This window comes from Bemisia tabaci, chromosome 7 (genome assembly GCF_918797505.1).
Source record: "Bemisia tabaci chromosome 7, PGI_BMITA_v3".
NCBI lineage: Eukaryota > Metazoa > Arthropoda > Insecta > Hemiptera > Aleyrodidae > Bemisia > Bemisia tabaci.
In genome coordinates this window covers 33,024,250-33,036,935 of record NC_092799.1, presented here as the reverse complement: position 1 = coordinate 33,036,935, position 12,686 = coordinate 33,024,250, and the positions used below count along the sequence as shown (strand labels likewise).

Here is a 12,686-nt window from a genome sequence, read left to right as displayed (position 1 = left end):
AGCGCCGAAAGAGGGCGCCACGTCCGGGCAACTCCGCGGCAATAAATATATTAATTTCGCATTTTCCGAGCGAGCGATCACGACAGCGCAGTCCGGGGAATGGCTTACATCAATAAGTCATGTACTACCTCATCGGCTCTGCCGTTCCGAGGCTGCCCCCGCTAAGTAGTCCCATCTCTATTGGCTGTAACTCCTTTAAATCGTTGACCTTGGTGCCAATTTTGCTTATATCCCAATGGCCTCACCGAAAAAAATAGTTCTGTTCATTGGGCTCCTGCACTTTCTTTGATACAGCTAGTAGGTTCCATGTTCCGCGAGGATGGAGTTTGGATCGCATTGGTGATACTCCAATACACAAGCCACTAGCAAGTCGCAACCTCTGTGTGACATTTTGAGAAACAAGAGGTAATTATCTAGCAGCAGGACACTCTCTTTACCCCCAGCTTCCTCTGACCAAAAATTTTACTGAGCGACCAAATCGGTACGTCTGGCCCATCTAAAAAATGGCTAACCGAAAGTAACCTTAAACACGGGCATTCCTAACTGTGTATAAATAAAACTTGCGCAAAGAGCTAAAGAATGAAATGGAAAGAATGTTTCTGAAGTAAAGGAACTAGTATCGAGAGACATTCTTTGAACATTCATCAAAATTTTCGGTCATATTATTTTTTTCACAATAAAAAAAGAATTATCACGAATTCCTTGATCCAAACAAACAAAGCCCGTGAACTTAGAAACCGACCGTACGTAGACGGCAAACTTTATAAGTTTTGAGGACTTTTATTAAAGAAAACCATTCTATTATGGACCAGTAATTCTCTCGAATTGATTAAATTGGTGTGAATCAGCGCCTAGCTACAGAGAATACATGGGAACTACAAACTGAACATAGAGCAAAATGAAGACGAAATTCTCCTGCTTTAGCGAAAGTTCCGTTGATAATAATAGGCGTACAGAGGAGGCGAAGGCGTTTGCTCATCCCCAAATTAACTTCCGCACCCTTTGGGTTCACAGGCCATTTACTGAATTCGATCCGCGATATCTCTACGCCCTCAAAACTCCTCCGAATCTAGGTAATGGAAGCTGCTTGCTTCTTCAAATTGACAACTCCCTCGCCGTGAGTGCACCTTCCACGCCCGTTACACCGTTGCTTCTCTCAAATTACTGCAAACAACGACTTTGCTAATTAAACTTATCGGTTACCCTGTCCCCTTTCGGATATTATCCTGCAACGGGTCCGAGACTCGCCTGGAGGAAGAAATTCGGACTTTTAGAAAAAAAAATGGCGTGCCTCTTGCAGCCCTCGGTGCCTGAAACCGCCATGGCTGCATCAGTGCACCCGCGTTTCTTATGATTTACAAATCCTGCCAGTGGCGAGGGTGAATGATCGATTACGGAGGCTTAAAATTTTCCATACGTTCACTGAAAAAAAATTTTCGGCGTTTTTACCACGGTCCGTTGGTACCTTTACCGTCTCACTTTTTCTAGCAATTATTGGTAATTTTACCAAGAAAGACTGGTAAACTTATACCTAAAAACCTGTATTTTTACTGTTTTTTTTTTTCAGGTAAGAATACGACTTTTATTGGTAATCAATTCCCGGTAACTTTGCCATTTTATCTCGGTAATTCTACCACAGTCGATATAAAATATTGGCGTTTTTACCAAGGTCCAGTAAAATTACCGAGAAAGTTCAATAATTTTACCGAGATTTGTCGGTAAAATTACCAATTCCATAAATGGTAATTTTACCAAGAAAAAACTGGGATCAAATAAAACCCTGCATTCTTGGTAATTTTAACCTTTTCTTAGTAAACCCACCGAGATTTTTTTTCCAGTGTTTAAATAGGAGATTAATCGATATATCGCAAAGCACGCCACGTCACTAAATCCTACTCTATATAAAATGGTAAGCTCAGGCAGCCCTGACGAGAAATTCTCGAGAACAGGTTCCACTCGGTAAACCTGCGTATGATAGATTTGTAAAGTCACAATCCGAGATATATACTTTTCTAGTGCAATCATTTTTTTGTTTCATCCGTGTGTAGTAGCTATGTTAATCCCAAGTGATCTTTATGTCCATCTTTGTCAGGTATAGGACGAATATACCAGGAACAGCAATGAGCATTGATTATTTCGTCTAGAACTTCTGTAAATTTTTACTTTTATATAGTTAGAGGCTATATATATTTTGTAAAGTTTTTCCATTTATGAATTATTAAATTCTAATATATTTCTATAGTGAAAATATGGTGTTTTAAAATAAACTAAAAAATAAATAAATAATTAGTAATTAATATTTAATTTCCAATGTAACTTTCACTGGATATTAAATAAGCATTAAGGAAAAAATGGCTGGAATAAAAAATACTGAAAGAACTGGAAGCTTTACGGGATTATTAATCTTTATTTTGGCTTTTTTTCCCGCGTTTCATTTTATTAATTTTATTAATATGCCGCTTGCAAACTACAGTTCAATATTTAAATTTGTTGTACTGTTTACTTTTGACTCATTGATGCCTATATTGATTCATAGTTTAGAAATTCTCTTCATCTATGTAGTTCTTAGAATGCTCTTATTTTTTCATGTAGTTCTCACTTCAAGAAAAGGATGTCGGGTGTAATCGACGAAAACCTGAAAGTCTTGAGTTGCCGATAGCTCGCAGATTTAGGAAAGGGATTGATACAGACGACAAATCACGTACCTAAAAAGTCTTCCTTAGTTTGGTATTGTCCAGCCAATACCCATTTTTAGTAGCCTGAATGCTGAGCAAACGAAATAAAATTAATAATCAGGCGAGATAAATAAGACACAAATGATAAAACTTTGAATGAATGTTTATTTTTAAAGGTAACTATAAATCTAGCAATTTAACAATATTTCATTTATACACTAGAGGAAAAGAACTATTGGAGTGGTTTTATTCGTATTTCAGGAAACGTAGAATGCGCGTTCGTAAAACGGATGCTTGAAACATAGTACAAATTCTACTTTTATTTTACAGTGCTTGGAAATTAATATACAGCTGAGTTATTTCGTTTCCTTCAAGCTCGCTTGCGTTGGTGTACCTTTTGACAACCTTTTCCAATCAACATTAATTTTTTCACAATGAAATCAAAAACAATAATTTTAAAAATTACGAATAGAAAATAGTACACAGGTATGGTATTTTTATTTCATGAAAACTCTGCTTAGTGTCTAAATCCAATTTTTATTTCGCTGAACAGGATCTAGTTATTCATGAACCAAAATATTATTTGGAGAGGAGAGGGTTATAAAGAGTAGCCGAAAACTGACGTAAATCCGTTTGTAAGCATTCTATTTTTGAGATGATTTCATTATCCCTTTCTTCAAAAATTAAAGGCAAACATTGCGTAGTTTTGTCACTTCAAGTTGGAAGTTTCATTCAGTCAAATATTCCTCCTCATACTCCCTCTGCAGTCACATTACGCATGTTTTTCTGATTTAACTGGGACGTTGCCGAGAAAAATAGAGAGCGTAACGGTGTTGTAGTTGGATAAATGGTGATCGGATAGAGTATGGTTTTTACGGAGTCCAGATAGCTATGATTGAACAAAATGGTTTAATATAACTTCACGAAATACCTAAATTTTACGAACGTGATTTATTTCTAATAGCTTCATCTTCTTCCGTGTGGAGAACAGATAAAATCACCTCAAAAATAGAACAATTTTCCCATACCTCATTCCGAACAAAACAAAATAGCCGTAACTTAGCGAGTTAACGAAGGTAATGAAGTTTACTGAAGATGCGAGTAAAAAATCGCTCTTCTTGCATTACAAGCAAAATTACTTGATGAACAAATTTGCAGTCAACTCATTCTACTCACAAATAAAATGTTGTCAAAATATTGGTTTAATATTTTCTGAATGAAATGGACTTCGCAGTTGACGTATTCAAGGTGTTCTACGAAATTTTTCTATGATAAAATCTCAATGAGCACAATTTGTCATCCAAGGGAAAACGACATCTAAAAGGGATTGATTGAAAAATGAACATTGAAGATTGTCACACCAACCAACGCTCAAAATTTCAGTTTGACAAGCAGCAAAACTTTTCAAATAAAAACTAAAGGCCAAAGGTAGAAGTTTATACAATTACCATTCATTATAAATAATTACCTCTCTAAAGTATAAAAATATCATTTAAAAAATCTCTAAACAAAGTAAATAAAACTTTTATACGACGATAAAAAATGAGAGATTGCATTAATAAAATAATTTACTCACAAATGTATCTGCTCAGCAATGAAGTAAAAATTTCTGACGCTCCTTAAAGTGGTAGATTTGTCCACAATTTTGTATGATTGGATACAAAAGAAATATATCCCCATTTCAAATCTTTCTCCGTTCTTTACTACCCTTGATCTTAATCTCAGCCTAGTTCACAAATATTAAACCTAACCCGCAAATATGAATTCATCTCACTGGAGCAATCTTTTTTTCGATCTTTTTTGAAATTTTAAATCAAAGTGCAGACCCAAAAACATTTCTTGAAAGACGATGTGCCAAGAACAGTTCGTAGCAAAAACTAAACTGTGTGCTTAAAATCACATTTAAAATCTCTTACTTTTGCTGTGTGAGCCGTTAATGGATCATGAAACACATCCAATTTTTATGATAAATCAAATGAAAAGCTCAATTTACCCACTTTAGGAAAGACATTTTATGAAAGTTCGGTGCGTTTTCTGTGCTGTTCACCGGTAATCCAAATTCAAAGTGCGCGAATTACAATCCTTACTTTCACAAATCACCTTCCATTAACAATCCCAATAATATAAAAATATTATGTCGGTGCAAATGATCGTAAAAAACGTGTCGTGCAAAAATCAGGAAAAGCACCAACTTTGCTGAACGCGAGATGGTGTGGTGACTGAATAAACTCCAAGGGGGTTTTGTGCGCTGGAGCTTCCTGTACGATGGCGGGCTAAGGAGCGACATAGGAATAAAAAATTGAGCTTTGGAACCTAAGGATACACAACTACCGTACCGACTCATACGTCGGTCGCTTCTTGCTCCCCCTCTCCGTTCTCCTCAGGAGTCTCGGCGAGAACGCTCTTCTGGAGCGCGGTCGGGGGGACAGCAAAAGACTTGGGTTTATCTACAACGACAGAAGAGGTGAGGATAGATTGAGCGCACAGACTGTTCTGCGAACCCGGAGCTGGAGACGCCGGTTTCGCACTCAGCGCCGAATCAGGGCTCGTCTCCGTCCACGTGGACGCGGTGGAAAGAACCGGTTTCGGCGAGGCGAGGCTGGTCGGCGGTGGGTCGGCGAACGGTGTAGGAGCGGGGACTTCGGGGAAGGGCGCAGCGGTGGCCGCAGGCAGTGAGGTCGGGTAACCCTCGAGGTTATGCCGCACGTCCGTCGGCGTGTAGAGCTCGTAGGAGGCTGCGTTGGACCTCGACAAGAACTCAGCCTCGCGAGAGTACCTGCTGACCGGGTTGGCGGCGTTGTGACGCTTGTGAGGTAGAGTGCGGTAGTAGGCGGCCGGCACACCGGTCGCAACCGGTTTCACGCTGGTCACCCCACCGGCGGGCGGAGTGAGGAGCTTGGGCAGGCCGAAGTCCACCGGGTACCCGTCCGTGTCGACGAACTTCCCCGGCATGAGGTGGATATCCGCCGGCGAATAGAGCTGAAGGGTCGGCGGTGTGAGCGTGCCCAGGAAGTGGAGCTGCTGGTGGAAACTGGTCGGGTTCTGCGCCGCCTCGTAGATGGCCAGGCTCCCGGAGAGATTGGCCCGGTTGATGACGTTGCTCAAGTCGAACCCGTTCTCTATCGTCAGAGAGTGGTTCCTCGACCGGACGTTGTTACTCACGCTTTTGGCGTCGTTGATCAAGTCCGGGTTCTGTTCGAGGATCTGGTGGTACTCCGAGCTGGCGGGGCCCACCATCGGGGAGTAGGAGACTAGCGGGTCGTTCGTCACCAGGACCGGAGCCTCGGAGGTGAAGACGGTCAGTTCCTCGGACTGCCTCTGGTCCATCACGACGCAACCGTTCATCGCTTTCAGCGACATCATCTCCGAGTTGGACTTGATCAGCGGCGGCGCGCAGTCTTTTATGCTCAGGCAAGCTTTCTGCGTCAACCCGGAGTCAGCGTGGTTGTTGATGATGGTTTCTTTATTGTACAGTTGTTTGGTTTTTCGCCTCCGCTTCCTCTGTTTGAAACACTTGATTATACAGAAAATAACAACGGTAATTGTGAGCACTAGGATGATAGATATCGTCCCGGCGATGATGATAACAAAATACTCGACAGTGACTGTCTGCGCCGCGACCATCCGCTCCTCTTTGAGCACAATCCTAATCGTGAAGTTGGATAAACTCCTACCGGCCGAGTTCTCGGCCATACAGATAAACGTACCATTATCGCCCACGTTCGTGTTGAAAATAAAAAGCTCGCTTTGTTTGTCGAACGTGCCTTCCTCGATAAAGTAGTACAGATGCAGGCCCGGCTCCAACACCGAGTCGTTCTGCAGAACGTTACCTTGGAAGAGCCACGACACCCTAGCCTGCGGCATGGCGCTAACCTCACACCTCAGAGAAATATTCTGTCCCTCCGAGATTATGAGCTCAACCGCAGTTGGCTCGATATCCGGTAAACAGGCCAAGTCATCCCTTTTGACGTTCTTCAAAGGGATGCCTCTCAGCCTGGAAGGCTTCGTGCATACCGGGTCGACAGCCTGGGGCGTCCTCGTCTTGTTAAGCCAATCGTGTAGTCCGATGATCCTACAGTCACAATCCCAAGGGTTGTTCTCGAGAGTGATACCGCTCAAGGATTGTGGCAGGGTCGTGGCTCCTGGCAACGACGTCAGCCGATTACTATCCAGTTTCAGCCACTCTATACTCGAGAGACCGTTGAACGCGTTCTCCTCGATCTTGTCGATCTTACACCGGTTCAGGTCGAGATTCGTCAGGAAGGAGAGCTGGTGGAACGCACCGGCCTTGATCTCCTGGATGTTATTCCCGTGTAAGGAGAGCTTCATCAAGGACGGGAAGTCGCTGAAGGCCTCGGAGGGCACGGCCATGAGGTCGTTGTTGGAGAGGTCCAGCTCGACGAGGTTGGTGAGCCCGCGGAAGGCCTTGTCGTCGATGTGCGAGATGCGGCAGCGCGAGAGGAAGATCTTCTGGAGGTTGACGAGCTCGAGCCGGCGGAACTTCTCGCGGACGAGGGAGCGGACGTTGTTCCCGCTGAAGTCGAGGACCTGCGTGCCGGACTCTATGCCGTCCGGGATGGTGGTCATGCTCTTGTTGACGCACTCCACCGTTTGCTTGCCGCCTTTCCATTTGCAGGTGCACAGGCTCGGGCACGCGGTGCACAGACTAACGAACGTTAGCGCAAGCAGCGGCACCGGCCACAACATAGTTCATTCGCACTGCGAGGGGAGCGCTGCAAGATCAGGTCGATTTCGGTACCGCCGTCGGTCGCCGCTCATCGTGGCAGGATCCTTCGTCCGAGTACGGCTGAAAAGTATTTCCCTTCTTCTTCACCCGTCTTCCATCGCACGTATCACTTTCTTCGTACTCTCGTTCTCATTGTTTCGTAACTTAAAAAGTAATCTTTAAATCTTCAAAAACTAGGTTTGAAGTCTTGAGACTAGATAGACAAATTTGGAATTAAAAATTATTCATCAACTTATACATTGTTTAGCTGAATAGTGTGGTACACCTGACAGGTACCCATTGAGTTCAATAGACAATTACTATTCTTAAAATTACAGCTTAAAATTAAATTCGATGAGATCAGATGAATAGGAGACCAGTTTGTGCAGGATTTGTGAAGATATTTTGCCGTTGCACAGCTTTGTTATTCCTGTGAGAGAGGAATGAGGAAAAACGGTCCTCTGGATTTTTTCGACTTGATCCTCATGAAGGTGAAACCTGCGCCCGTGACCTATGAACAGACCAAAACTTAATTTTAGAGTGACAATCCAAATGCTAGGGATAAAATTGTCTACGATGAAAGTATTTTCATTAGTTAATTGAGGATAAAACTCACTCATTTTTTCTTCTTTCAAATCTGTAAATCCGTTTTCATTATTTTTTGTCTCATGTATCCATTTACTACAATATTTATCTTTGAAATAGTACCATTCTTTCAGCCCTTTCTTCATTTTTACTTTCCATTTTTACCACCATCTTAACGAGAAACTTGTTTTATAGTCAGTCTAATCAATTGAATTAAGACTTTAAGCCAAAATAGAGAGAGTGAAGGTACTTAAAATTTAGAAATTGAAAGATTACGCGAAAGACCCTTTGAAATTCAAAGGTAATTGAAATAGAGGTGAGCAGAAAAAAACGAAGCTTAGTTCTTGCTCTAGTTCTAAGTTAGTTCGTTATAAATTATTTGAAAGTGATCTAAGGAAACATAGTAAATACAACCATAGAAAAGAGAGAGATCAATCAAGAAGTGGAAAAAAGAAAAAAAAGAAAGAATATGCATTTAATGTTGAAAATAAGACAATATAAAAAGAGAGAGAAACAGGAAGAAAGTGAATATCAGGGGAGAAAAACAGCGAGGAAAGAAGATAGCAAAGGAGACGAGAGCCGCATGAGAGCAATGCTATAGATGCAGGAAGGTTACAAGTTGTGTCAACAACAGAAAGACCATAACAGCGCCTTCAATTTAGAGGTATTAACTTTTCCAGGCGACGGCATAGATATTAATCTCAATGAGCCGTTGTTGTGTTGAAAGAAACAATACAAAATTGAATAAAAATGGGGGGGGAAAACAAGAACCTCGCAATCTTTGGTTTTAAATCATTTGTACACCGATCTTTTAGCGTCAAATAAGTCCAATGTTGAGCATTTGGTTGCGCATAAAGCACACTGCAGCACAGTAAATGCACAAAGTATGAAAGAAAAAATTGAAGCGCTTTGAAAATAATTAAATTGTCAAGGAACCGCCCTAATACTCACAGACCACACATTTTATTTTCCTCTAATACATATATTTTTTTTTTTTCATCAATTTGAACGACAATCATCCTATGCAGAGTGTGTAAACATTTCGAAATCTAGAGTTGAAAAACGCTGACTCCGCAAGTTTAAAAATAGGAGCGGCGTGATATCAGCGCGAATCGCGTACCGGCGCCTACAAACCTAAGTGGATACTTCACGCACTGCGCAACGCTTGAAGTATCAACTTAGGTTTGTAGGGGTCGATGCGCTTCGCTTTGCGCGCTGGCCGGCCGCCCGGCGCCGCGGCGCAACGAGGCACGGCGGGCGGTTGGCCAGCAACTAGTCACAACAACTCAAGTAACTATTTCACGACAGAGGAGGTATCATATGAAAGTGTAAGCGTTCCAATATATTTCGAATGACAAGCATCCTTTCTTTAAGAATACGGAGCTTTCCTCGCAAAATAAATCTAGATACTACGGCACAAAAAGAAAGCGTCAGTCCAAAAACTCAATCAGTCCAACGATGCGTATTTCATAACGTTTAGCATAATTTTTGAAACTCATTAGAGAAAAAAGTGGCTTGATTTAGGCAGAAAAATTCTTGAGTACGTCGTCAAGAAGATTATATTTTGAATCAAGAATACACGAAAAAAATGGATTACTGATCTAACAATTAAATTGCTACACAATATGTCCGACATGTTTCAAATGTACATTTTACAACAGAGTAAAGTTTTTTAACGAAATACGAAGGTGGTTGAATTAACATTTTTTTAAATTAAAATCTACATTGAAACAATTCGAACACACTGTTTAACTACAACATTGTTAAATCAGGAATATCATTTTTTCGGTGTAAAATAGCTGAAGGAAATCGTATTTCTGTTGATGTAAGTGACTTTTTTACTTATGTAAGCACAAACATGGTACGTAGGTATGGCCCTTTACTAAGTCTTTTGTCAGTACTAAAAAGGAAAAAGAACCTTCCCCACTCAAAGAATCTTACAGGCGAGAAGGTCGGAATAGTAATTAGAAAATTAGCGCGCTGTGTCAATGTGTATTCGGTTTGTTTTACCGTGAACACACGCTATGGACCAGTGGACAGAGTGCAAATTTAAGCATTCCGACACATGTTTCTTACTCAGAATTTCACTTAGAACACGATTTTTGCAATATCACTGAAATTAAGTCTTAACTAAAATATTAACGTTCCTGGTTTTTATTGGTTACGGGAAATTTAAATTGGCCAGTCACAAGAAACGCAATACACTACGTGAGCCAAATCGTGCCTTACAACGATTTTGGCAGGCTTCTCAATTGAGCATTGTTCCTTTCCCACCTTTTATTGTTCAGAGTGTGAACAATTTTCCATAGCCGAGCTAAAGCGTCAATATTGAGGTTGCTATATTATCACAACGCAGAGACTGCCTCAGTAACGTGTAGTGTGTGATTTGACACACGTAGACCATTGCGTTTTCATGAGCGGAAGGATTGAATTCACGAGTCAAGAAACATTAAATCTCTTAGTTGGGAGTTGATTTGAGCGATTTTTGCTGCATGATTCGTGTTTTACGTGAAATTTAGGTTAAGTGACATGTATCAAAATGCTTGACTTCGCACCTTCTCTACTGGTCCAGTGTCTTGCGTTCAGAGAGATTAAACAAGCAGTTCCAACGCCCAAGCGTTGAAGGGCGCTTCTTTGTCAAAGCATATTACTACCAACTTATGTACCCGAAGACTGACGAAGCTGGAATATAAAGTAGGATTCTTTAACCGCAAAAGCCTTCAATACTTCAGATCGACCGCGAAGACCTGAACTTTCCACAAGCACTTTGTGATGAATTATAGTCGGTGGAGAATGGAAACATAAAGGATTCACTGTAAATCAGACGACGGGAAAGAGCGGCGGAACCTCTAAAGCTGGTGCGTCAACGCGATCTAGCGGACAGCGGCGTCGCGACGCCGCGAGGTAGGGCGCGCAGGTCGCGGGGGTGCGGGGCCGCGTGAAGAGGAGTTCAGCAATGGGGAGGGGAAGCGCGGGTCGCGGGGAAGAGAGGGACCGGCCGGCCGGCGGTGACATCGGCGCTGGCTGGACCCATATTCACGGCGTGAACGCAGGCAGCGCTAATGTCTCCGCTAACTGGAGTTGGGGGTCCTTATTCATTCTCTTGGTCCATGACATAACCTTAAACCTTCCGCTCAATGCCGCAAACAGCTGACGTGTCGATGCTGCGCCAAGAAAATGAACCAATCACAAAGTAGCACAGTAATACGTCACTAAAATGAAGAGATCACGTGACTGTTCGTAATATTTTCAAATCGATCTGAAAGTACTGCCTCGGATATAAGTATTTAAAGCATAAGGAGGCCCTAAAATACTTTAACCAGGTAATACGTCCGTGCGAGATTGTTATGCTTAAAAGCAAAACATTTCACGAAAACTTTTACGAATACCAGATGCAGAAAAAAATCAAATTTTCCCGGGTGTACCAGAATGGCGTCATTACCCATAAGGCAAAAGGGCATGTAGTATAGTACATGTTACATCGGGGGAGTCGAACGGTTGGAAAGGGCGCATCTGGTACCCAGAAGCGCCCAATAGAGATGTTGCATGTGTGAGGAATTTGCGATTTGATTAATGATTCTTAAGTAAAAGTTCGCGAGAAACACGATGGTGCCACTGGTTTTCTCTGAAATCAACTCCCAAGCTCAAAAAAAGCTCTCAAGTTGAGGCCAAAATGGAGGGGATATCCCACGCTATCCTGAGAGTCCACCTCTACATCAAGACAAACTCTCCATGCAAAGATAGGGAGCAAATACATTGACAGGGCTGCCACTTTATTTGGAGACTCCAAAACTGAAAACACGGCATCACTGCTAATGTATTTGCTCCCTATCTTTGCATGGAGAGTTTGTCTTGATGTAGATGTGGACTCTCAGGATAGCGTGGGATATCCCCTCCATTTTGGCCTCAACTTGAGAGCTTTTTTTGAGCTTAGGAGTTAATTTCAGAGAAAACCAGTGGCACCATCTTGTTTCTCGCGAACTTTAACGTAAGAATCAACAGTCAAATCGCAAATTCCTCACACATGCAACATCTCCATTGTTAGAGATTGGAGAAAAAATGAGAGAAGAAAAAAGAAGTACAACGAGATGAGATATTATTTTAAGCACGGAAGCTCTCCTACCAGGTGCAGGGATCGACGGGTTGGAAACAAGTATGGAAATTAGTATGGGAAAGTTAAGATCAAAGCTGAGCCCTTTCTCTGCTTCATGCCTTGCACTGATGCCCACTACCCGGAAAAAAAGTTAGGACCAGCATAAGTAGATGCAGGCAAAACATCGGTCTTGAAACACTTTTTATTACGTTCCTCACTTTGAAGTAATGCGAGAAGTTTATTTTGAAATTCTGCTCAAACTTAGCTTTACGAGTGCTCCATGGTGAATTATGATTGTTCTGAGAATTTTGAGCTCTTGCTACCACGTCCTAACAAGTCCGCCATGCTAAGGAAGAACGCCGTATGAACCTTCAGGCGTTGACAAATTCGCCTTGATAGAAACACGAATTTCCTGGTAAAATTATGAATATTCTCTCCTGCAATTTCCAGATAATTTTGCTCGTAATTTCACCTAAAGTCCCTGAAAATTTCGAGGAAAAATATTCATAACTTTCCTCAAAAATAAACATTTAACTGAAGGAAATTTGGCAAATTCTGAATGTTCATACGGCGTTCTTATTCCTTAGCACGGCAGAAGTGCTTTCAA

At 41.8% G+C, this 12,686-nt stretch overlaps 1 protein-coding gene across 1 annotated transcript; it reads right to left on the bottom strand.

Annotated features, from left to right (window-relative positions):
* Window positions 1–2,820: 2,820 nt before the first annotated feature.
* kek2 (leucine-rich repeat, immunoglobulin-like domain-containing kekkon 2 protein) lies at window positions 2,821–7,934 on the bottom strand. Its single transcript, XM_072302738.1, has one exon. The coding sequence runs from the start codon at window positions 7,380–7,382 to the stop codon at window positions 5,016–5,018; it is 2,367 nt and encodes a 788-aa protein (XP_072158839.1). The 5' UTR covers window positions 7,383–7,934; the 3' UTR covers window positions 2,821–5,015.
* Between the last annotated feature and the right edge of the window lie 4,752 nt (window positions 7,935–12,686).